The 21966-nt window shown below is 53.6% G+C and overlaps 10 protein-coding genes across 11 annotated transcripts; 3 read left to right on the top strand and 7 right to left on the bottom strand.

The window, feature by feature from the left end:
* Nucleotides 1-209: 209 nt before the first annotated feature.
* LMH87_000450 (uncharacterized protein) lies at nt 210-1889 on the bottom strand (the record flags this gene model as incomplete). Of its 2 annotated transcripts, XM_056198361.1 has the most annotated exons (5): nt 210-839; nt 902-1079; nt 1129-1153; nt 1218-1697; nt 1796-1889. In XM_056198361.1, 5 exons carry the CDS (start codon nt 1887-1889, stop codon nt 210-212), a joined length of 1407 nt encoding a protein of 468 aa, XP_056055318.1. The 2 variants fall into 2 exon arrangements, with proteins under 2 accessions (XP_056055318.1, XP_056055317.1); XM_056198360.1 differs by having other exon boundaries at nt 902-1140.
* A 2623-nt stretch (nt 1890-4512) lies between these two features.
* On the top strand, nt 4513-5761 carry LMH87_000449 (uncharacterized protein; the record flags this gene model as incomplete). Its single annotated transcript, XM_056198359.1, has 4 exons — nt 4513-5046; nt 5101-5528; nt 5585-5632; nt 5686-5761. The coding sequence occupies 4 exons, from the start codon at nt 4513-4515 to the stop codon at nt 5759-5761; spliced, it is 1086 nt and encodes a 361-aa protein (XP_056055316.1).
* An 837-nt stretch (nt 5762-6598) lies between these two features.
* On the top strand, nt 6599-7556 carry LMH87_000448 (uncharacterized protein; the record flags this gene model as incomplete). Its single annotated transcript, XM_056198358.1, has 2 exons — nt 6599-7334; nt 7387-7556. 2 exons carry the CDS (start codon nt 6599-6601, stop codon nt 7554-7556), a joined length of 906 nt encoding a protein of 301 aa, XP_056055315.1.
* Nucleotides 7557-7739: 183 nt separating this feature from the next.
* LMH87_000447 (uncharacterized protein) lies at nt 7740-8795 on the bottom strand (the record flags this gene model as incomplete). The annotated part of the gene is made up of 1 exon (XM_056198357.1): nt 7740-8795. One exon carries the CDS (start codon nt 8793-8795, stop codon nt 7740-7742), a length of 1056 nt encoding a protein of 351 aa, XP_056055314.1.
* A 321-nt stretch (nt 8796-9116) lies between these two features.
* On the bottom strand, nt 9117-9717 carry LMH87_000446 (uncharacterized protein; the record flags this gene model as incomplete). The annotated part of the gene is made up of 2 exons (XM_056198355.1): nt 9117-9343; nt 9447-9717. The coding sequence occupies 2 exons, from the start codon at nt 9715-9717 to the stop codon at nt 9117-9119; spliced, it is 498 nt and encodes a 165-aa protein (XP_056055313.1).
* Nucleotides 9718-10472: 755 nt separating this feature from the next.
* On the bottom strand, nt 10473-12239 carry LMH87_000445 (uncharacterized protein; the record flags this gene model as incomplete). Its single annotated transcript, XM_056198354.1, has 4 exons — nt 10473-11304; nt 11359-11695; nt 11749-12008; nt 12073-12239. 4 exons carry the CDS (start codon nt 12237-12239, stop codon nt 10473-10475), a joined length of 1596 nt encoding a protein of 531 aa, XP_056055312.1.
* Nucleotides 12240-13421: 1182 nt separating this feature from the next.
* On the bottom strand, nt 13422-15781 carry LMH87_000444 (uncharacterized protein; the record flags this gene model as incomplete). Its single annotated transcript, XM_056198353.1, has 3 exons — nt 13422-13475; nt 13528-15336; nt 15389-15781. 3 exons carry the CDS (start codon nt 15779-15781, stop codon nt 13422-13424), a joined length of 2256 nt encoding a protein of 751 aa, XP_056055311.1.
* A 1046-nt stretch (nt 15782-16827) lies between these two features.
* Nucleotides 16828-18459, top strand: LMH87_000443 (uncharacterized protein; the record flags this gene model as incomplete). Its single annotated transcript, XM_056198352.1, has 2 exons — nt 16828-18084; nt 18169-18459. 2 exons carry the CDS (start codon nt 16828-16830, stop codon nt 18457-18459), a joined length of 1548 nt encoding a protein of 515 aa, XP_056055310.1.
* A 317-nt stretch (nt 18460-18776) lies between these two features.
* LMH87_000442 (uncharacterized protein) lies at nt 18777-20683 on the bottom strand (the record flags this gene model as incomplete). Its single annotated transcript, XM_056198351.1, has 2 exons — nt 18777-19802; nt 20243-20683. 2 exons carry the CDS (start codon nt 20681-20683, stop codon nt 18777-18779), a joined length of 1467 nt encoding a protein of 488 aa, XP_056055309.1.
* A 21-nt stretch (nt 20684-20704) lies between these two features.
* On the bottom strand, nt 20705-21195 carry LMH87_000441 (uncharacterized protein; the record flags this gene model as incomplete). Its single annotated transcript, XM_056198350.1, has 2 exons — nt 20705-20766; nt 20910-21195. The coding sequence occupies 2 exons, from the start codon at nt 21193-21195 to the stop codon at nt 20705-20707; spliced, it is 348 nt and encodes a 115-aa protein (XP_056055308.1).
* Nucleotides 21196-21966: the final 771 nt, after the last annotated feature.

Here is a 21966-nt window from a genome sequence, read left to right as displayed (position 1 = left end):
GACAGCATAACTGGAGACATGTGACTGTCTGTACATGTGTGAGACTGTGACCGGACGTCGGCCGAGGGCGTTGAAGATTGTCAACATTTGATGATATGTTATTGTCACAAAAGTTTCTGGCCAAAGACCGAAAAGACGTTACACGGCAGCTGCTAGAAGAGAAACAAGTATGTATGGCTGATGGTCTATATTTGCAGCGACATTTTCTTTTACAAAAGCAGGACGACGGCACAGGCCATCACGAGACCTACAACGACGCTGCCGCCCATCTTGGTAGCAGCGCCCTTTTTGTCACCGCTGCCATCCTTGCCGGTCTTGCCGCCATTTCCACTGTTACCGCTGTCATCGCCACCGTTGCCGGTGGTGGTGCTGTTGCTGCCGGCGGTGCTGTCCCCGGTGGTGGTGGTGCCGCTGCTGCCCCCAGAGGTCGAGCCGGACGAGATGCCGCCCGTCTTGGCCGTGTACGGCGCGTCGCCCGCTTTGGCCAAGAGGGGCGCGACGGACGACAGCACGTTGCACTCGGTACCGGCGTTGGCCTTGTCGTCAAACTCGCCCGAGGTCCACTCGAAGCCGCAGGCGTCGTCGGGCCCGGCGCACGACTTGACGGCGGCCTCAGCCGACTTTTGAAGGACGGGGAGCACCGTGTCGGCAATGTACGGGGCGACCTGGGCGGCGCTGGCGAGCATCTGCACAAAGATGCCCTTCAAGAAGAGCATGTCAGAGGTGCATCTGCCGAAGGACTCGCAGGCAACCTCGACGGCGGCGCCGTCCTCGAAGAATACTTTCAGAGCGTGCTCGAGGACGCTGTCGAGACGGCCCTTCCACTTGGAGTCGGTGGTCTGGTACAAATGTGTCAGCTGCACTTCATGGAAAGAGGAAAATGCTGAGGAATTGTACAAACCGTATTGTACATGTGGGCAGCGCCGAGAATGTAGACGCCGCTGCTGTAGCTAAACTCGACTTTGTTGATGTCGCTGCAGTTCAGCTGAGCGTGCGCGCCGTCGTAGATGGCACCGTCCTTGATGAGACCAGTCTCCTCGACCCAGTCCCAGGCCTTGTCAGCCCAGTCGCCAAACGTGCTGTTGCCGGTGTAGCGATTGAGGCGAGCACCGAGGTTCATCAGGACACCAGTGGAGATGGCTGCGAGTTCCCACTGTCGGTCAGCGCCATGCTCACTCTTTCTCCATTGGCTCAGCCACAAAAGACGATGCACTTACAGTTTTTGTACTCGTATCCGATATTGATGGAGAAAATCTGCCAGCGCAGACCACCATCGCACGTCTCCGCGTCCCAGCGGTGCGCGAGGTTCTCAAAGACATTCTGCGCCAGCGCGAGCCACTGCGGCTGGTCGCGGGGCGGGTTGGCGAAGTTGCGCTCCGCGGCCGTCATGGCGGCGATGCCCCAGAAGCCCTGGTCGTCGTTGCCCATGCCGGCGGTCCAGTTGGCCGGCATGTAGTTGCGGTCGTCGCCGGCCTGCCACAGCATGCCCCTCATGACGACGTCGTTGTGGGACGAGTCGCCGGTGAAGTGCCAGTAGTCGATGAGCGACGCCCACATGGCAGAGGCCGACCACCAGTAGTAGTTGCCGGCAGACGGCGGCGTTCCGGGCAGGATGCCGGGGATCTCGCCCTTTTCATCGCCCTCGTAGTACTTGAGGAGGTTGCCGGCGACAGTCTTGGCCGTGGACTTGATGTCGGCTGGATGAGAGCGGGGCGTCAGTGGCCAAGCTTCATGATATTACGGATAAAGACGGAGTCGAGTTGAATTGATGGAAATGTGTTTGAGATTTACGTACAGTCGGAACTGATTGATAGACCATTGGCGGCGGCGGCCTGGAAGGAGAATAGGGCAGTGGCCGTGGCGCTCACCAGCGTCGCGGAGAACCACATGACGAGATGACAACGAAAGAACAAGCGAGAGACTGAAGGTGAGGCTGAAACGAAACACGCTTTCTGGCAATCGAGTAGTGCTAAACAAAAAGAGCGAACATGGCAGGAATATAAAACAAAAACAAAACCACAGGCAATATGAGGCAAAGGGGATGACCGAGCCTTGCCACCCCACAAGGCGCTGGTGCCTCGGAAATTTTGCTGCGAATCGCCAAGGAGCTAAATGCAAGGCTGCACGAGAGGCGAAGAACAGGTTCTCTTTTCAGCATGAAGTACTGTCATTTTCAGGTGGGATGGTACCTACTTCAGCTTCTTCTCGCAAAAAAAAAAAATTGCATTTCTTTAATTAGTCGCAGCCACCGAGCCGCCAGCCAGCCAGTCCTCAGCTTGGCGCAAAAGGGCGGGTAGTAAGCATGACCCTAACCCTATGTATGGAATACATATCAGCAGTTACCCTCTGTACCTGATCAACCCTAGGCGTGAGAGGACAGCTCGTTCGTTGCAACTCGCCAAAGGAAGACTTGTGGGGTGTTGATGCTACAAGCAGCTATGCTACACCGACGAATGTCTCGATTCTGCGCTCGTCGACTGAGTCGCTTTGTGGGATGCTTCTTCTTTAAACAACCCCTTTCCATCCCGTCGAACAGCTGTTGGAGCTGTACTGGATCGCCAATGCGTTGCGAGGCACAAATGCTGACAGGTATTTAATGTAAACAGAGACTGGAGGCTTCCCGGATTTCTGCTTCGCTGCAGTAAATAAATAACAATGTGTTCGAATGTCCTAAACATACTTTTAGGTAGCCTTGTCAAGGGATTGCATTATCGATGTTGATAAAAAGGTCAAATGCGTCTCCAATTTCGAAACTGGGCTTGCCTACCCAGTGTATTCAATCTCTATGGCTGGATGCTGGGATGAAACAGCTGGAGAAATCTGCAAGTAGTCACGTAAAAAACAAGGAGACAGCTTTCTTCCTGGGATCAGTTAGAGACAAATCTGTCGGGAATTCCCTGGCGTATAAAATTGAATTGACCAGGGACAAGTCATGTCACGGAAAACGCTTACGACTACATCATGGACAGTCGGCTTTCACAGCTTGATGCATCAATAGAGAATATGCAAACTTGCCAATGCCCAGCAGCGGTCCGACCCGTGAGCATAATCCCGGCGAATGTGTGTCAATGGCGTGCGTGATCCGTGATGTGTGAGGCCCGCTCTTAAGCGCAAGAGGAAGACGGATACGCAATGTCAGGGACACAACGCATAGACCCAGGCTGGGCTGCGACGGAAAGTGCCGTTTTTCTATATTTCTATATTCGTTTGCAATTGCAGCGGTATACGATTGTACTGGATGTACCTCCGAATGGGCGTCTTTCCCCCGTTGGGCCAACTCGCTGCTAAATTCCCCATGGTCGCAAGGTCAAGGGGAACTTCTCTGAGACCGGCGTTACCGACAACGCTCGACCCAGACAATTTCCTGGGGCGCACTCATCAGCGACGCCCTCTTATAAAAAGCCCACTTCTATGCCTCAAACCGTCAACGTGGATCAAGCACCACTACCACGTCTTCGGTATCCCGAGCGGGGCCTTGAATGACTAAAGTCATTGGTTTGCCCCGTGGCCGCATGTCATGACACTGATTCAAAAGGAGTCTGTAAAATAAATAAAGATATACCGAGATGTTTACCAGTTGTAGCTCTAGCTGCAAGGCTGTTGCCAGAGGGCTGTCAAGAAGTGCGACTTTGTAAACAAGAATAATCGAGAGCATGCTTTTTGTAAGATAAAATACATATCAATGGCCATTGTCTCGTGAGGTTTAGATACGTCCTTTGGCTACTGTCTTGGCACAAGTAGCTGCGCCAGCTGTCTGGTGTTTGGAGCACCGCCCACCTCTGCTTCGGAACCAGAATTCCGCATACTCTCTTCTACTGTAATGGAGCCCGATTTGCGGCGTATCGGTAACTACCGCATATATGTAGTCAGGTGTATGAGACTGCGGATCTCTAGCCAGCGAAATAAACCGTGCAAAACTGGCTTGCTACCTGGACTATTTCCACAAATGCAGCACCAGCGGATCTCGTCCCTCTAAATTAGCTCCTTGTCCTAGGTCCCGGCTATGCCGACTCCACATGAGTTCAACGGCTTATACGAAACGGCTGATTTAAACTTGTGAAGGCCTGCCTACGGAGTCAGTACCACTCCGTGGGACTGGGACCAGGTGGAGATCTTGTACACAAATTTAGCTTCACTGCAGGCACTGCTTGTCGACCCCTGGGTCAGTGATTTAGAGTGCCCAGTAATCTGTGAATAGCGGACAAAGGTCTGGTGAAAAAGAGTTTTGGCCGGAATGACTGAAGAAGAACCGGCCGTGGAGATGTACAGCGCGTCGCTCCACTACCTTATTTGTCGCAGTCCCCAGGACTTTCAAGAGTCAGGTCAAATAAGGGAGATTTTGGAGTGCAGGTCAATGCTAGCGAGTCTTTGAGCTTTCTCTTGGTTGAGCAGCTACATTATAAAAGAAGTCGACTTCCATCAACAGCTTACATTCAGACAACTCACATTCAACTCTTCCACCACTTGAATCTTCTCCTCCAAATCGAGCTCAATATGCCCTCCATTTCAAAGATGGCCGCCACTTCACTGGCTTTGACAACCGTATTGTTCATGCCTGGTGCTTTTGGTGCCGCTATTCAAAGCGAGGGGCTCGAGAGATGCGACTTCGACTCTGAGTCGACGCTGAGCCCGAGTCCTGCGAGCGACGCCGCTAAGCGACAGAGCAACGCGGATCTTGACACCGCCCTGGAAAGCATCTTTGGTCGTCCCTCTGCCGATGGTGACCAGAAGCCTAGCCAGGATAGCCTCGAAAGTATTTTTGGCAAGCCTCCTGCGGGAAGCGAACAACAAACTAGTTTGGATATCCTCGGGAGTGTCTCTGGCAAGCCCCCTGCCGGCGACGACGAGCAGGAGCTTAGCCCGGAATATCTTGAAAGCATCTTTGGCAAGCCTCCCCCACCTCCTCAGGGCGCCGATGCGAATGTCCCCGAAAGCAGTGGCCAGACACCTGCTCCCAACGATGACGGCCGAGTACTTAGTGTCGGCGTCTACATGCACATTGTTGGAAAACCCGGCAACAACGAATCGGTCGAGTTTTTCCTGAGTGTATGTTGTGCAAAACCGACTTGTATCAAGGTGCATTTACTAAGACATTGATAGCGCGGTGATCTTGACAAGCAGATCGATGCCATGAACAGGTACTATACGCCAGCCAATATTTCCTTCCACCTGCTGGATGCGGACTGGACAGAGGACATCTTGCTATCAAGCTCGAGAGGGCTTCGTACCCCTCTGGCGCATAGTCTGCACAAGGGCACGGTCGCAGACCTCAACATGTTCTGGGTCAAGCCCAATAGTCTTCGCTATGGCGGAACCTCAAAGACCTTCTTCGCAGGCGGCGAAGATATAAAGTCTGACGGAGTCATTATTGGCACCAACACGATTCCTGGAGGCTCGCACCCTGTTATGAATATGGGCGTGACGGGTGTTCATGAAGCCGGCCACTGGCTCGGACTTCACCATACGGGGTTCACCCTGCCGGGTGATTGTGAGCCCAACTGGCTCAACAATCCTGGCCAGGGCAACGAGTACGCTTCAATTCATATTATTTGGTTAAAAAAGAGGGCAAAACTAATTGTAATAGGCCGTGCGGTCATAGATGCGATGCCAACTTTATGAGCTATGGTGCCGAGTAAGTCCAAATTCTTTGATGCACAGCTTCAGCTGATCTAACAAATTTTATAGTGCGTGCTTGACAGAGTTTACCCCTCAGCAGATCGAGACCATGCGAGACGTTGCGATCAATAAGCGCGGGCTTTAGATAATAGGCTTGTAGCAAGTGCTCCGTTGGGGTTGGGTTTGCCCTTGGTATCCAAATTTGTTGTTCGAGTTTCATAGGCTTCCAAGCTTCAAAATAAAATTGCCGTCTTTTTCATAGCCTCCTCCGTTAACACGAATCAATTAAAAAGAAATTTTGCGTTGTGAGGGGTGCTTGGAGTTCTCTTTTTTTTTAAGGTTTCACTAATGCTTCGAGGGTGCGTGAGCATAAGGATCAAAGGCTCCAGCATCTTTCCACAAATGTTTTACAACTTGTGAGAGTCGGAAAGAACTATACTCCCTCACTGTATCTAGTTATTGATTAGGCAGCCATTTGTACTTCGGCAGGTTGTTTCAATTGCGAGTAGGTGGGCTGGCCAATGCCGTCTTTTGCTATTAGAGCATATTTTTTTCTTCGTAGCGAATAAGTGGCTTGGGACCTTTTATCGCTAAAAGGATGCGCCGAACCAGTGGACTGAAGTACGGGTCAAAATAGAGTCCGCCGGCGGAATACCGACGACCGCGAACGGAGCATTGCGTCCACGGTCCGGGCCCGATAAATGGAACGACGCTTCACCGGCCTCCGTTCCTTAGGCGGCAGACTCGAAGTAGCCTCGGTTTAACGCATTGCTCTCTACTTATGTGATGTTTATCAGTCACGGTTCCCGTTTGATGGCCATGGGCTTTGCAAGAGTGTCAAAGTAAGGATTACAAAGCACTCTTTCAAGAATTTTCACACCCAGAGCTTCCCCCGACATACTTTTCCCACACCACACAGGCAACCCGTCGAATTCAACACTTTTTTCTTTGAGCATCCGTTGACTCAATTTACATACTCAGAATGGTCTTTGAATCTTTCCAAACGCACTTAGAAAGCCTTATCGAGCCGTGGCTCATGATCGCCCTCTCCGTTGCCCTCATTCCGTACACGACCATACAGCTCATCCTCTCCGGCAGTTCCCATACCATCTTCTCCCCATCCGACTTTTCTGATGCGTTATTTGCACGAGTTTGGGTCATTGTAGGTCCAATAGCAAGGTCTCGTGCGCAAAAGCTCGTTGTTCCTTTACTCGAGGGCAGAATATCCGGTGGCAAAGCGCATGACGAGGTCGTGTCGGTTCCTCTACATGGTACGGTCTTGGAAGTCGGTGCTGGGACAGGGGAGTGGGCGGACGTGCTTGCTCGGATCCATGCCCAGGGAGACACGGAGCCTGTTACTCGAAACGGCTTACGAAGCAGAAAGCATAGTGCCGGCGGGGTCACTAGAATCTATGGTGTTGAACCCAACGCGCACTCAGCAGCGCTATTGCAGAAACGAGTCGACGAAGTAGGGCTGAGTGATGTGTATGAGGTGGCACCGGTGGGAATCGAGTCCGTTACAGATCCGTCGGCTTGGGACGGCATAATTGAACGAGGCAGTGTGGATTGCATCGTGAGTATCCGCTGTATGTGCAGCATTCCGGCACCTGAAAAGAACATCAAGCTTTTATATGAGTTGTTAAAGCCTGGTGGGAGCTGGTACGTGTTTGAGCATGTCCAGGCAACCCGTGGCGCCCCGTTTGTGCCTTTATATCAGCGTAAGTGATTTGAACCCCGATGTCTCAGGCAGTTACTGATTATACAGAACAGGCTTCGTGAACTATATTTGGATGTGGCTCATGGGCTCGTGCCGGATCTGCCGTCCGACCGAGCAGACGCTTCGCCAGGTTGGCCCATGGAAGAAATTTGACCTCAATGTATCTCCTGATGAGCCGGTGTGCGCTATCTTACCCCACGTTGTCGGCGTTTTAACCAAGTAAGGCTGCTTAAGTCTTGGTTGATCACCGTCGTGTCTTTTACTAGTTAATAACTCGCTAGTGCCTGAACCAAATGAACTTATAAGCGATATGTTTTAGTATCAGCGTCAGGAGCATCCTCGCCACATCTCCCGTGGCCACGGAGCAACAGCATCGCTACAAGTAACCCAGTCCCCCATTTCTCTGCTACGCCCGCATTCCTCTCATTCGCGCTCGCCTCTTCAGGGACTGCGGCGTCGGGCCCATCCCCCACCACATCTCCTGCAGCCCATCAACATCCCCGTGCGCCGGCATCCTGCCGCCGCCGAGCTCCTCGCTGCCGCGGACGCTCCTCGTCAGCCTCGTCGGCGGCACGTACGACCGGTCTTCCACGTCCCACAGCGCGCTGTAGACAATCTCGGCCGGCACCTTGAACACGGGCCTGTACCAGTTGCGCTCGTCGTTCGGGTCGTCGGGGTCGTGCGGCTCCTCCGGCCCGTGCGGGTCGGCCGTCGCCGCCTCCATGACCACCAGCAGGAACGGCGCGTCTGGCCGCCAGTAGTCCGACTCGACGGTCGGAAAGTCTGATTCGTCGTCGCCGAGTGAGAGCACAGAGTCGACGGCCTGCGGCGATGCGCACAGGAACATGGTGTAGTCCATGCTGGGCGGCAGCTGCTTCAGCGTACGAAGCTGCTGGTAGCGCTCCCGCAGCGTCTCGGCGCTCGCGCCCTCCAGGGACGCGTCCTCGATCCAGTGCAGCGTGAATTTCTGACGCGCCTCGGTGATTTCTGGATACTCGTGCCAGCGATGCCATCGCACGACGCTGTCAAACGGGAGGCTCAGAAACCGCGTCACTCGCTCCTTGTACTTGTTCCACTTGGCCTCGTCGTCGTAGAGGGTTGTCCGAAAGGCCACAAAGCCGACTTCGCCGCCGCCATGGCGCTCCTTCCAGCGTTTTAGGAAATCCGGTCTGCTATAGTCTGGAGGCGGCACGCCCTCGGCGACCATTTTCCTGTCCCGCCATATTGTATTCTCCTTATGCATGTGCTTGTTCATCTTCTCAAACCCATCCTCGCCTAGCACTTCCAAGAGGCCCAATCGCATCTTCTCAATCTCTTCCGGGTCTGTATCGCCAAAGTCTAGCTCTGGATGGCTCCAGCGCGCCCAGTTCCATCCGGGCGCCCAGTATGAGCTGGTGGCGTCCGAGTAAGGCTCCTCCTTGGGCTTGGGCTGCTTGTGCGCCGCCGTCTGGGCTTCCGCCATGATGGTCGGTGCCTCTGGGCACACTAGGTCAATCGCTGGAGGGCCAAAAAGATGAATGTCACTGACGTACGGCACGCAGATTGATGAATTGCCGATGGCGGCGGCGAAATTGCTAATTGGCAGCCCGTTGGTGCTCATGTTTATGCAAGGTTGGGAAGACTTGGACGTGGGCGGCCTGCGGATCTACATGGCATCGCGCTACGACTGCTTATGGCGCTAGGCAGCCATCGCCAGAATTAAGACTTCAGCACCTCAATCTGTCATAAAATTTTCTTCATATATACTAGGATTTGTATCGTCATATATTACATTTCATGATAATTAGGCCTTGACGCAGACGTTGACGTCAGCCTGAAGGTTCGAGCAGTCCTTGTTGAGACCGCCGTTGAGCTTGTGGAAATCCTTGTCCGAGATCTTGAACTTCTTCTCAAGAGCCTGGCAATTGTCGCCCTTCTTGACCTTGTACCACTGGCCACACTTGCAGACGCTTCCGGGCTGGGTCGGGGTAGGGTGGTTCTCGGTGCATCTGCTGGGGGTGCCAGGAACGCCTGTGTTTTTTTTTTTTCTTGTAAGCGCTCATTCACGCAAGGCTTGTACCAAGTTTTGCTACTGCAGAAGGCTCGAGTGATAACTCCGGGAACAAAAACTTACCAACACAGTAGTAGTAGCCACCGAGTAGGGACTCGCAGTTCTTGCCCACGGCGGGGTTCCACTTGTAAAAGTCGTTGAACGTAAAGACGCCGTAGTCATTGACAATCTTCTGGCAACTGTCGCCGGGCTTGGCCTTGTAGTAGGTCTTGCAGTTCTTGGTGATGCCGTCCTGAACAGGGTCTGGGACAGCAGCAGCCGCCGCCTCTTGGGCAGGGGTAGCGGCCGCGGCGGCAAGAGGTAGGAGAATGGCAGAAATGACAGAGAACTTCATTGTGTAAATATGTAGTTTAATCTCCTGAAATGGAAAAATCAATGTCTAGTTGGCAGGCCATACGGCCTTTATGTACTTGAGAAAAATCCTGGCAAACAAAACAAGTGTCACTCGGAGTCTTTACTAGCTCATGTAAGAAGCTGGAAACTAAAAAATGTCGGAATTGTTTCTTTATGGGAAATGGTGGGCATTTAAGGCTTCGTCTTGGAATTAAATCGGAGACATATTCGCTTACATCTACTCTATTTACTTGGCATCACCAAAGGCGCCTACTCCTTTTGGGTTCGTCCCTACGTCGGACCCCAGTGAAACTGATGATTCCGGCACTGCCAAGTTCAGGCACCGCCGAACAAAAGTCAACCGATTATTTGACATTACTAAAGTAGCCACCCTTCTAGAAGAGGCGATCGTGCCATTTCGGATTAAAATATTGTCTTGGTTAAATAAGTGGTGTGTAGGTTATCAGAGTCGCATCATCTTCTAGCAGAAAGCACCAGCCAAATCGAATATAGATCTACATTGCCAAGCGATTGACAGCGACCGCCAATCAGAAGCAAGCTTGTCTCCCGAACCGGCAGGCAGGCAGTCTCCGATTGGCAAAACCATGCATTGAAGTAATTGAGGTGCAAAAATCTTCTCAATCTTCTCAACGTTGTCCGTTCGCGTTATGAGGGAAAGACAGATCTTCATCGAACGGCGCTCGTATTAAAGTACACGTAATACGCTAGACAGTGATACTGATATATATAGTTCACTCATGGATCTTCAAATTTCTTAGACACACGATGGTAAACAATAACGTTGGTACCATCCGCCAAAGGCTCATTTTGCGGTACCAGCTTATACTTGCCAATCTTTGGCGCGGCCACCCACCACACAAACCAGTACACCACGGACGCAAGCAAGACGGCGATTCCCACCACGCAGTACAGCCAGTATGGCAGCGGCGGTGTGTCTCCCTTGCCACCCGGGGGGCGAAGAAACGGTGCCACCAGCTGAAATGCCTGGCCGAGCATATAGAAGACGGCAATCGGCCACCACACCTTGAAAGGGCGGGGTGTGTCCGGCTCGCTGTGCCGAAGATAGAACAGGCCCGCGACGACGAGAAAATTGATGACAGATCCAGGGTATCCCTCAAGGTCCAGAATAAAGTTGTAAGCATTTCCGAATGGAATGGCGACAATGACAATGAAAGAAGGGATAAAGTGGAGGATCAGCCCAGCTGAGGGAGAGCCAAATGGCCAATTGGAAGCCCAGAAGCGAGGAACCGGGATCACACCTTCTTTGGCCAGTTCCTGATTAACGCGCGCCTGCGCAAAAGTAACCGTCATGACGTTGCCCAGGGCGGACAAGGCGACGAGGACGCTCAGCGCGCGCTTGGCCGCAACGCCAAAGACTTTGCCCATGAAGTAGGCGGCGACCGTGGTGCCGCTCTTAGCGATTTCCTGAGGTGTCGCGGCGGAAAAGTATGCGACGTTGGCAAGGAGATATAGCACACCGCAGAGGGAAAGCCCAAGAGGTCCTGCAATCTTGATTGTTCGAACGGGATTCTTGACTTCGTTGAGGACATACATTGCATTTGACCATCTGTGCGCTGATTAGCGATTATGCCGATTTTGCGTTGGTGTAAGAACATTTTACCCAGCATAAGAATTTAACACTTTAAAAAGGGCCGTTGCATAAGGGTTTCCAGATTGCGCCGAGTTTGCAAAGGCGTCTCGAAAGCTGGCGTGGGGATTGTGGACATTGGACACGCCGCCGCCGAGCACCACCCATCCGGTCACGACGATAAAGAGCAGCAGGACAATCTTGAGAACGGTGAAAAAGTTCATGCCGTGCACGCCGACTTTGGGAAAAAAGGTATGGATGACCGTGACAAAGACGATGACGCCAATGGCAATGCCTCGTTTCTCCCATTCGCTCGCGACACGACCGGCCGCAATGACAATGTTAGACGCAAAGATGATGCATCCCGATGCTGAAGCCAATCAGCGATTCATTTCAGATTAAAGATGGAGTGGCTCAGCGTACCTGTGAATCCCAGCGCAATAGCCTGGACGGCAAAGACAGACGTCATCAGCATCTTGGGTCGTCTGTAGGCTGCCTCGAGGTAGACCTTTTCGCCGCCGCTGCGCGGAATCATGCAGGCAAACTCCAGCCACACGCAAAGACCGCATATGGAGATCAAAAGACCCAGAACCCAGAGCATGAGCGATGCGCCCACGCTGCCAACACCGGCGACGATGGCGGAAGGCGTCGAGAAGATACCTGTACCAATGATGCGACCGACACTACAGCTCTCAGTTAGCTACCCGAGTTCCAATGGAAGTTTTTCCAGTTTGATGCATCTCGTACATTAGAAACGTTGTGCTAACGACACCAAGATGGCGTCCCAAGCCTCCGGTCGTGTACTGGTCAAAGGTGAGGTTGCCGATGCCTTCATCCACGCCAGTACCATGGCTCACTCGGGGCTGGACACCATCCTTCGAATCGTTCGGGGTTATCGACAAAGAATTAGTCATGACTGTCGCATGCTCCTTTGACCGTGTAGTCGTAAGTAGGAAAGGGGAAAAGAAGATTGTGTCCAGCCACCAGCGTAGTTATAAAAATGTGATTGTACTTAACAGGGTTCATGGCGGCAGCCCCAACATCAGCCAGGCAGCTGGGTTTTTTTTCCTATCAACGGCGCTACCAGCCTACAGTTTCCAGTATTTGTTCCCTGCAGGGACACTTCTGATAAGACGGTGGTGACATGAACGTGGTGTGCTATGGCGTGATCGACAGTTGAAGGCACGACAGCCTTGTTCCTGGGGAAGGACCTTTCGACAGGGACTCGGCTGCGCCGAAGCACAGTAAAATATATCTCATTATTGGCCAATGCAGAAGGTGTGACTAGCATGACGCAACATATAGACAAAATTTCTAACCGCAATATTACAAGGGCTGGTGAGTGAGTCGGGCGCCATTTCGAGTGTCACGCCGAGCGGGAGCGCTAGTCTCGGACCGCATTGCCGGCTTGGCTGTCGATGCCGAGTTGTAGATCAGTGTCAATATTATGGAAGATAAGACAATTTGCAGCAGAGGTTGTATAATTTAATCCCGTTTTTCCTGCCACGGCATTTGTTCAATAATTCCTCGAAAAAAGAATTGACCAGCAAACGGCGAGGCTTAGGTGCTCTAGCACCGTCCTCAGTAGCGTCATGCAACGGGCGCGACTGGGTTGGGAGGATGCCTCTTTTAAATCCCGACATTGCCAGCCAGTATTGCAATAATCGAAAGCCCCTGAATTCTTCATCGGCGCAAGGGCATACGGAATCTGTTTAGGCATTGCTTCACCGAAGGCCGTCGAACCTATTCAATCCCTTGGCGAGCAGAACTTTGTCGCGCTAGAGAGCAATTGATACAGATTCGGATCTCAGTCCGGCGGCGCTTTAAAGAGGACCAGCGGCGGACCCTTCGCAAAAGCCTCTAGAGGTTTGACATTATTCCATCTGCTCGAGCATTGTCATGTTGTCCAAGCTCCCATCTCCCCTGATCTACAGGTCAACAAACCTAGTCCCTTGGCAAGTAGGACGCGCTGATTGCTGTCAAATTGTCGGTATTATCCAGATGGCCGTTTAAAGCATCACTAACGTTCCGAATTCCAGCTTCAAAACAGTCAAGTGTTTTCTTGTTTGACCAAAAGTCGGGTTTAGCGGCATCTGTTACTTTGCCTTCTTTGCTGCGTTGCAAGCACTCGTGAATTCTTTTAGAAGAGACTGTCCCAGATGTCAGTATTATCAGTCTCTCGGGGCCATAAGCACCACCTACTCCAAAATCATGATCAGCTAGTGACATGAACACTTCATGCCTGTCCATCTTCAACTGCGTTACCCGCGGGCTCTTGATGCCAAAGGCAATCCTGGCCAAGAATCTTGGATCATCTCGTACGTCGCAAGCATTCAGAATTCGCCTGATCCCAGCCAAATCCGTTTTCTTCTGTATCCTTGGCGGCATGACGGTGCGTCCCCCAGTCAGGCAGTGTGTGCAGTGACCACATTTAGATTTCCGGTTTGGCAAATCCATGCCGAAGTGTTGCGCCAACGCCAGAGCGATACACTTATCCCCCGTGATGAAATCTTCGACTTGCTTTACGCGGCGCAAGGCATCCTCCTCGCGTCGTGATAGATCCTCGTGTACTTTGTCGACCAGAGCCTCAATGTCCTTGTTAGAGGAGGGCAGCGATCGCAAGATGCGATATCTCGGCTCGACGCCACCAGCCTTGAGTTGGATGCGGCCGGTGTCATGCAGCTCGTTGAGTTTACGAATGATGTCAACCCGGGGTACGCCTGTCCGTGAAACAACGTTTCCAACATCAATGTACCACCACTTTTGCTTCTTGGAAGCGCCAGCATATATTGCCTTGCCCTCTGGAGACGTGTCTTTCTTTAATATTCCAAAATATTCATTTGTTGGTTCGAACTTGTGCTCGCTGTACTCTGGCGTAATCGCTCTTATCAGATTGAACCGTAGCTCGAGCGCTGCATAGATGGTAGCCAGAGGGCCTGTGCGGATATCGAAATCTTTGGACTGAACACGGTGATTCGTTTTGAAAGTATCCCCGACCGGTTTGGATGTGTTTTCAAGACTAAAGATGTCGTCCATCAACCCCCTGAGAGACTCGCGTGATGGCAGGTCGCCTCGTGCAAAGTTCTCTCGCATGTACCAGTCCTCGGGGCAGATGTAAAACATGCAATCGCTGGTTTTCCCGTCCCGCCCGGCGCGACCAATTTGTTGGCAGTACTCTTCGATTGTACTCGGAAGGTCGAAGTGGATAATGTTGCGGATGTCTGGCTTGTCAATACCCATGCCGAATGCAATAGTTGCGACGACAATATTCACTTTGTTGGCCAAGAACTTGTCCTGGACTTCTGTCTTTGTCTCCACCTTCAAGCCGGCATGGAAAGGTTCCGCCTGAAAGCCCTGTTTTCGCAGGTCAGCCGCCATGGACACGGCTTGTTGCTGGAGAGTGACGTAGACTAGAGTCGGCCCCGGGTGGTCTTTTAGGAACTGAAAGATCAAAGGGTACTTGTCTTGCTTAGTCTTTACCGCCCGGACGTGGAGATTAAGATTTGGGCGATATATGGAGGTGCGAAACACGCCTTCAGGTCGAATGTCGAAGGCGGCACAAATATCTTCGGTGACCTTCTGAGTTGCAGTCGCCGTCAGGCAGACAACCCGTTCCGCCTTGATCTCCTCGGCAAATCGGGCAACTTTGAGATATTCAGGCCTGAAGGAATGGCCCCATTCGGAAACGCAATGTGCCTCATCAACAGCTAGGAGGCGGATACCACCGCGTACATGACGCATCGTTGCAACGAAGCCTTCGTTGTTCAGCCGCTCCGGGGCACAGTATAGGAGGCGAAGTTTGCCTTCGCGCAAGCTCGCGTAAATTTGCTGTTGTTGCTCCCAGGTCTTTGTTGAGTCAAGGCAGTCAGCCGGCAGTCCTCGCCGATGCAGTGCATCCACCTGATCCTTCATCAGGGCGATTAGTGGTGAGACCACAATGCTTGTACCGTGCTCTCCAGGTGCTCTTGAACCACTCTCCAAATCAAGTTTTTCGAAGGCAATGGCCGGTATCTGTTTGATGTGTCAGGGGCTGAATGGGAATTTCTGTGCGATGGCGACAAACCTGATAGCAAAGCGACTTTCCAGCACCAGTGGGGAAAATTGACAGAGCATTCTTGCCAGCAAGGAGTCTTTGGATCACGCCTGCTTGCTCGTGACGAAAGGCTTCGTACCCGAACATTTCGGTGAGCAGATTTTGAGCCACTTGCATCCGAGCTGGCTCGTTCGCAATATCCGTTCCATTGAGGACATCATCAGAGATGGCATCAAACTCTCCACATTCTTCAAGGGCCGATTTCCCATCAGCGTGGCTTCGTTGTCTTTTCGCCACGTTTGTGTGGTCGCCCGTCCCAGACTCCCGTTTTCGTTTTTCCGCGGAGTCAAGATTTTGGCTAGACAGGAGCTGGTCGGCATCTACACCGTCAAAGAGGTCATCTCCAGAATCAAAGTCGCTCATTTTTCCTGTGTCATGAGGCTCGCGAATCGCATTGGCTGCAGTCCAAGGCGCGCAATGTCTGGCAAAGAAAGCGTTGTCACGGGGTGAGATGAAGGACTACAATGCCATGCCTGCTAGGTGGTTTGGAAAAACAGGCTTGCGATTGGTTTCAATGGGCCGTAGACCCACTTTTGGTCTTTTTAAAGCTTTTGGCAGGAAAAGCGATAGGTCGTTCAGTAAATCGTGGGCAGCAAAAGAGGCAAAGTGTAGGCATAATAAGAATAGCCTGGGTAGACCTGAAGAAGCCCTCCGACCAACAGTTGCCTCTGACCCGCAGCATATCCAGAATCCGCGAGTTCACCCCACGTCAGCCACCTGTCGAGGACCCCACTAGAGGAGCGTATTAGGCATTCGGTAATACAATGTAAATAGCGAAGTAACAGTAAAAGGAAGAGCATATGCATGATCTGGTGGTAGTACAGTTTCTGTTCTGGGGGTGACACTCGCATCATGGATGTGGCGGTAGTACAGAAGCGCCCATGTGTGACCTCGTTTGCGTATCACAGTGAAGACGCGTTACGATAATTGCACAGGTCAAAAATTGCTTACCTGGCTGACATCACTTCTGTTCCAAAAAAAAAAATTCTTCTTCAGGTAGTTCTGCGGTGCCCGATCTCCAGCTAGCCGGCCACACCACTCGCGTGTAACCACAACGGTGTTAGCTTCTGTCACCATTTAAACTACTCGCATTGTTTGGACAAATCAGCATTGGCGAGAGATCAATGATTGCAAATGTTTTGGCCCAAATACCCAGGTTTTCTCGTTCACTTGGAAGAAGAAATTAGGCAGTGCCGCTCCGGTCGTGTTCACGGCGGAGCCTCGTCGATGCTGCCTGGGAACCAAGCTAGTCACTTTTATAAACGACGTGCCACATGGGCATTCCCTACCCATTGTCGAGCCATCTATATAATAGTCCCTAGGAGCCCCTGAACTCTGCATTTGCTTTCATTTTGTTTTAAAAAGCAAAAAGCAACTAGAACCCAGCCAAGGCATCAGTTCCGCTCGCCATGCAGGTCGGCCTCTTGTCGCTCTCCACCGAGCTCCTCACCCTCATCGTCGCCGCGAGCGCCGCCACGGCAGACGTTGACCCCTACACAGGCGTTACCCGGGCCACCATCCTCGGCAGCCTGCGCCTCACCTGCTCGCGGCTCTCCGCTGCCGCGACACCACTGCTCTTCCGGAGCATCAGGCTGCGACCCGCCGACGACTCCATCGCCGGGTGGCACGCGCTCCTCGACGGCCCGTCCTCCTCCGACCTGCGCTCGCTCGTCCGCCGCGCCGTCTTCGAGTCGGAGTTTGAGCGGCAGGACCACTGCACCATCTGGACCGGGGGCGGCGAGGCGGAGCTTACGGATCTCACGGACGAGTGGCACGCCGCGGTCGCGCGGCTAGGCGAGTTTGCCAACGTCGACGAGGTGTACGTGCGGTTTTCGCCGCAGTGCGGGCTGGATGACGCCGGCCATGAGGATTACGACGATGCGGCTTGGTACTATGACTTTCGGGGGAGTGACACCATGGAGCAGCGGCGCGAGATTCTGACGGCGGTGTTTGAGGCCATGGCTGATCTGCCAAAGGGGCGGCGCATCCGCTCGTTGTCCGTCGAGAATCTGCAAAATGTCGTCGACAAAAGGTTTACAAACAAGCCGTGCTTCGGCGAGGTGTTGACGGGCCTGGAGAAGCTTCACGTCAGCGTCGCCACCGAGGTCGACGAGGCCTCGCCCGAAAACGGCCTCTCCATGCCGGCCATTGTCAAGTTCTGGCCCGCCTTTACCGACACCTGGCTGCGCCCTGCCGCCCCGAGCCTTGCCGCCTTGACGCTCTACTGCGATAATTACTTTGGCGCTGTGCCGTTTTGGCAGGGTGGTGGCGGCGGTGGTGGTGGTGGTGCCGACCCAGACTCCGACGCAGCACACCGGCTCGTGTTTCCCTACCTCAGAGCCCTGGCGCTGGGCAACTACGTCCTCGGGTACGAGTCACAGCTCGACTGGCTCGCGAGCCCGACCACGTTCCCGCGGCTGGAGCGCCTCGCGCTCGACGACTGCCCCATCATGAGCCACCTGCTCGTGTACACGGCGCTCCCGCGGCACCTGCCGCCCGTGTACCCAGAGAGGCTCCATCTCATCAAGACAGATCCCGACGCCTCCGAGGAGCGCCGCAAGCTCATGCTGGCGTCACGGCTGCGCTGGGATGCCGTCTTTGACCGGCTCCGGGAGGGCTTGCCGTCGCTCAAGACGTTTGTCTTCACCAGAGGGGCCTGGCAAAACGTACGCTGCAACAACCCTACCTTACCCCCGTCCCCAATGGTGAAGAAAAAAATGACAAAAGTTCGCGGCTAACATGTTGAGCAGGGCAAGGCGTTCAGCCAGAGAAACTACAACGTCTCGCGGTTCCTGGCGAGGCGCTACCTGGGCTACCATGAGGGCATCGGGCCCTCGCAGTTTTTGGAGCCAGATGTGCACCCGGATGAGGTTGAGGGTCCTGTCAAGCATTACTACGATGCCTACAGGCAAAAGGATTATCGAGATACTATAGATGACGACGAATTGGGCTTGGAGCCGCCGTCCAGCGACCCAGAAGTTTACAAGGCCGAGCTAGGTGCGTTCAACAAGCTCAACGAGGCCTTGGCGCAACGTCGGTAGCCAGTTATCAGATGCTGATAACTGGCTACCATTTAAGCGCGTCCAAGTTTGACCAGCATGTCACGTCACCTCACGTCACTCAACGGGCCGAATTGTAATGTTAAATCATCATGCAATGTCTATTACGGTTATACTCATCTTCTGCAACGCAGAATCATTTACATAAGTCTTCTCCAGCTTGCATCATCCAGTATGTCAAGGTCAAAACTCCTAGCCTTCATAGTGGTCTAGCTTGCAAAATACAACATTTGATAAAAGCAGCAGGCGCAGCCTGGGCTTCATCGTCTTATTTTCTTCCGTCATTACCGGCAAGACTTTTAAGCCTTGAACTCCTCAACATTGCCGCTCTCCCACTTGCCGGGAACAAGGGCGAGAGGAACAATACCAGAGACGTGCATCTCGGGGCCAAAGATCTTGGCGTCAAGGCCGAGCTCCTGAGTAGCAGCCTTCATGTTCTTGAGACCCTCCTGGTAGTTGGGACCGGCACGGCGGACCCAGATCTTGACCTTGTGCTCAATGAGACGGGGAGCAAAGTCGCGGAGCGCGCGAATGACACCCTTGAAAGTGCTGGCGACGTTGGTGAAGTTGGCAATACCGCCACCGATGAAGAGAACCTTGCCCTTGTCAGACAGAGGGGCGCGAAGCATAAGGTCGAGGACGGTGCGGGCGTAGTGGTAGGTCTGGGACTCGGTGGGAGCACCGGAGTATTCACCATAGTTGGCGAGCTCGTCGGCAAAGCCAGACGAGGCAATGGCGTCGGCGTAGACGACGGAAGCACCACCACCAGCAACCAGAGTCCAGATGCGGCCGGAGGGGTTGAGGACAGTAAGTTTTAGAGAAGCACCAGTCTTGGCATCGAGGTCGGCAATGTAAGCCTCCTCCTTGGTGAGCTCACGACCGAAAGGAGCAGGGAACTCCATGGGGGGGCCAGCATCGATGCTGATCTTGTCGGCACCAGCAGCAACGTTGGTCAGGCCGAGAGCAGCGGGAGAGCGGGCAATAGCCCACTTGACACCGCACTCAAAATCGGCCGTTTGGTCGAGCTTGGCAGCAAGATCAAGGAAGTGGACTTCAGCAGAGGTCTTTTCCGCGTTGGGGATAACGACCAGGGGGTTGATCTCAAGGTATGTGAACTGGCAGTCGACGTAGACGGCGTAGAGGCGCATGATGAAGTCAACGAGGACATTGTGGACACCCTGAGGAACCTTCTTGAGAAGGGTAGCAGCAAGCTCCTGGTGTGAAGGGAACTCGGCAAGATCAACGGGGATCAGAATCTTCTCGGCCTTCTCGTCGACATCACCAACATCGACACCACCTTCGTGGGTGAAGAGAATCCAGTCGCCCTAGAGAGGAGAACAAAAGCAGTTAGCACAAGCCATGTTTCTTAAAATAAAAATAGAGATCCGAGGCCAATGCAGGTACGCCGTTTGTGGGTTTCGGGTCGAGCCGTGGTTCATCGAGACAGGGGTGGTCGTGCAGACCTGGACCCTCTTCATCGTGACATCCGTTCGCCCGTGGCGGTTGAACGTTACGAGCGGCACCACACCAAAAAGGGAAGCCCACATAAAATCTCATCAGCCGATAGCTGTGGACTATATAGCAGGAGTCTGCATCCAGGTAGACAAGGACGAAACATTCCCAGTTGCATTCACCACATTGTTGCGTTCTCGGCACGTTAACAGCGCCAATCCCACTGCCATGATGGGCACAGCAAACGACAACGGCTGAATAAGTCGAGCAAGCTGCAAACGGCTAAACAAACGCAAAAGACGACAAAACTTACATCGCGGACAGAGTTGATGTTGATGTAGTACTCGGTATCTTGGGGGTGAGGAACGAAAGGCTCGACAAGAAATTGTCTGAGGACACCGCTGGTGTGCTCTACCTTTTGCTCCTTGCCAGCACGCTCGGCAACCCAGGCCTTGGCCTCGGGCCAGGTCTTGTTGAGGGCGAGGAGACCGCTCTTGCCACGACGCTTGATGAGCTGATCGGGCTTTGCGACGAACTTGGCGCCGTCCTGGAGGAGCCAAGGGAAGGTGACCTCGGCCTGGTTGAGGACGTCCTCGACGTTGGCGTCCTCGGGGAAGTGCAGAGAAGCAAGTCTAGCCGGGGCGTTGTGCTTGGTAGGCTGAGCAAGCGGGCTGGGCTTGATCGCGGGAGCGCGGGTGAGGTGGTAGTTGAGGATGGCCTTGCCGTCGGCCTCGAAGATCGACTTGGCGGACATTGTGAGAGGTGTGTGTGGTGGTTAGGTGGTAGGTGAGAAAAGGCGGAGAGAAGCGGTCTTGATTCGAAAGGGTCGAGTTGAATCTGGGACGAGTCAGTAAAGGGTTCCAGAAAGCGAGCGCGTGTGCAACGAAGCGATTGGCGCCGGACAATAGCAACTTGGAAGTTACCCAGCACGACACCACAGCAGCAACCGAAGCTCACCATGTGCAGAGCGACAAACTTACCAGCAGTGGTGGAATGAACCTGCAGCGCAGAAATGAAGAGCTGGGATATTAAAAATGGCTGTCTGTAACTGCACGAATCAAGGTCGGCGGGAAGAAGATTGTGAAGCGCAAAAAGAGTCAATCGGCGAAGAGGTGGAAGGGAAGAGTGATGAGATGCAGGATGGTGGCAGAAAAGAGGCGGGCGGGCAAGCAGCGAGGCGATGGACAAAAATTTGGGGAGGAAGCTCCAGCGTGCAGCTGTCCGAGAGGGGCGACCAGGGCCGTCTCTGGGCTTTTGGGGGACCATTTTGGGGGAGCTTTCAGGGACTCGGCGGGCAGCGGAAAGCCACTGCGCCCACAGGCTGCTGGCCTCGCCCACGCACGTCGGGGCGGTCAGCCCAGCAGAGGGGCAGCTTGGCGGTAGCGGCAGTGACGACAGACGGGCTGCTGCCAGTGGGTGCAGGCCGTATCGCACCAAAGAAAAAAGCTTTGGGGCATGTACCGGTACTTGGGCGAGCATCTCCCCAGCGGTTGAGAAGCCAAGTGGATCAGCGCTAGAAGTGTACCTGGTGGGCTCCGCAGTGATGGCCGGCACCTTTTCCGACCCAGTGCCAGGCCAGCACGGCCAGGCCACCCAGGTGCCAGGTCCCCTGTATCAGCCTGCTGCTGATACCAGTACACTGTCACTCTGGTGCTGCCCATTTACAGATGGCGGCGAGACTCTGACTCCGTGCCATGAGCGCCGCTCTGGTGTAAGAGCAGCTGAAGACGCCACGGATGGGAGGATTACTCGAGATTTGCGTGCTGTTGGGGGGGCACTGGTGGAACATGGCAGAATGTCGTACAGCGCAATCCCCCGAGGCCGCCGAGATTCGCAGTCGACTGAAAACTGGTTCCACCAACAAATTGAACCAAAGAAAAAATCAATTTCCCGATTTCGCACTCCTGGCACGGAGGGTCCTGCCAGCCCAAACGAACACTACCAGCCAGTGTCTACCTATCTACTGGTAGCTGGGGCGGCAAAAGAGATCTCGAACCACAAGCGAAAACGAATAGGGGGTGGATACGGATGCGACAC

This window comes from Akanthomyces muscarius, chromosome 6 (genome assembly GCF_028009165.1).
Source record: "Akanthomyces muscarius strain Ve6 chromosome 6, whole genome shotgun sequence".
In the NCBI taxonomy this organism is placed as follows: Eukaryota; Fungi; Ascomycota; class Sordariomycetes; order Hypocreales; family Cordycipitaceae; genus Akanthomyces; species Akanthomyces muscarius.
Note: the sequence above shows the minus strand (reverse complement) of the source record. Positions and strands in the feature narration are given on the sequence as shown.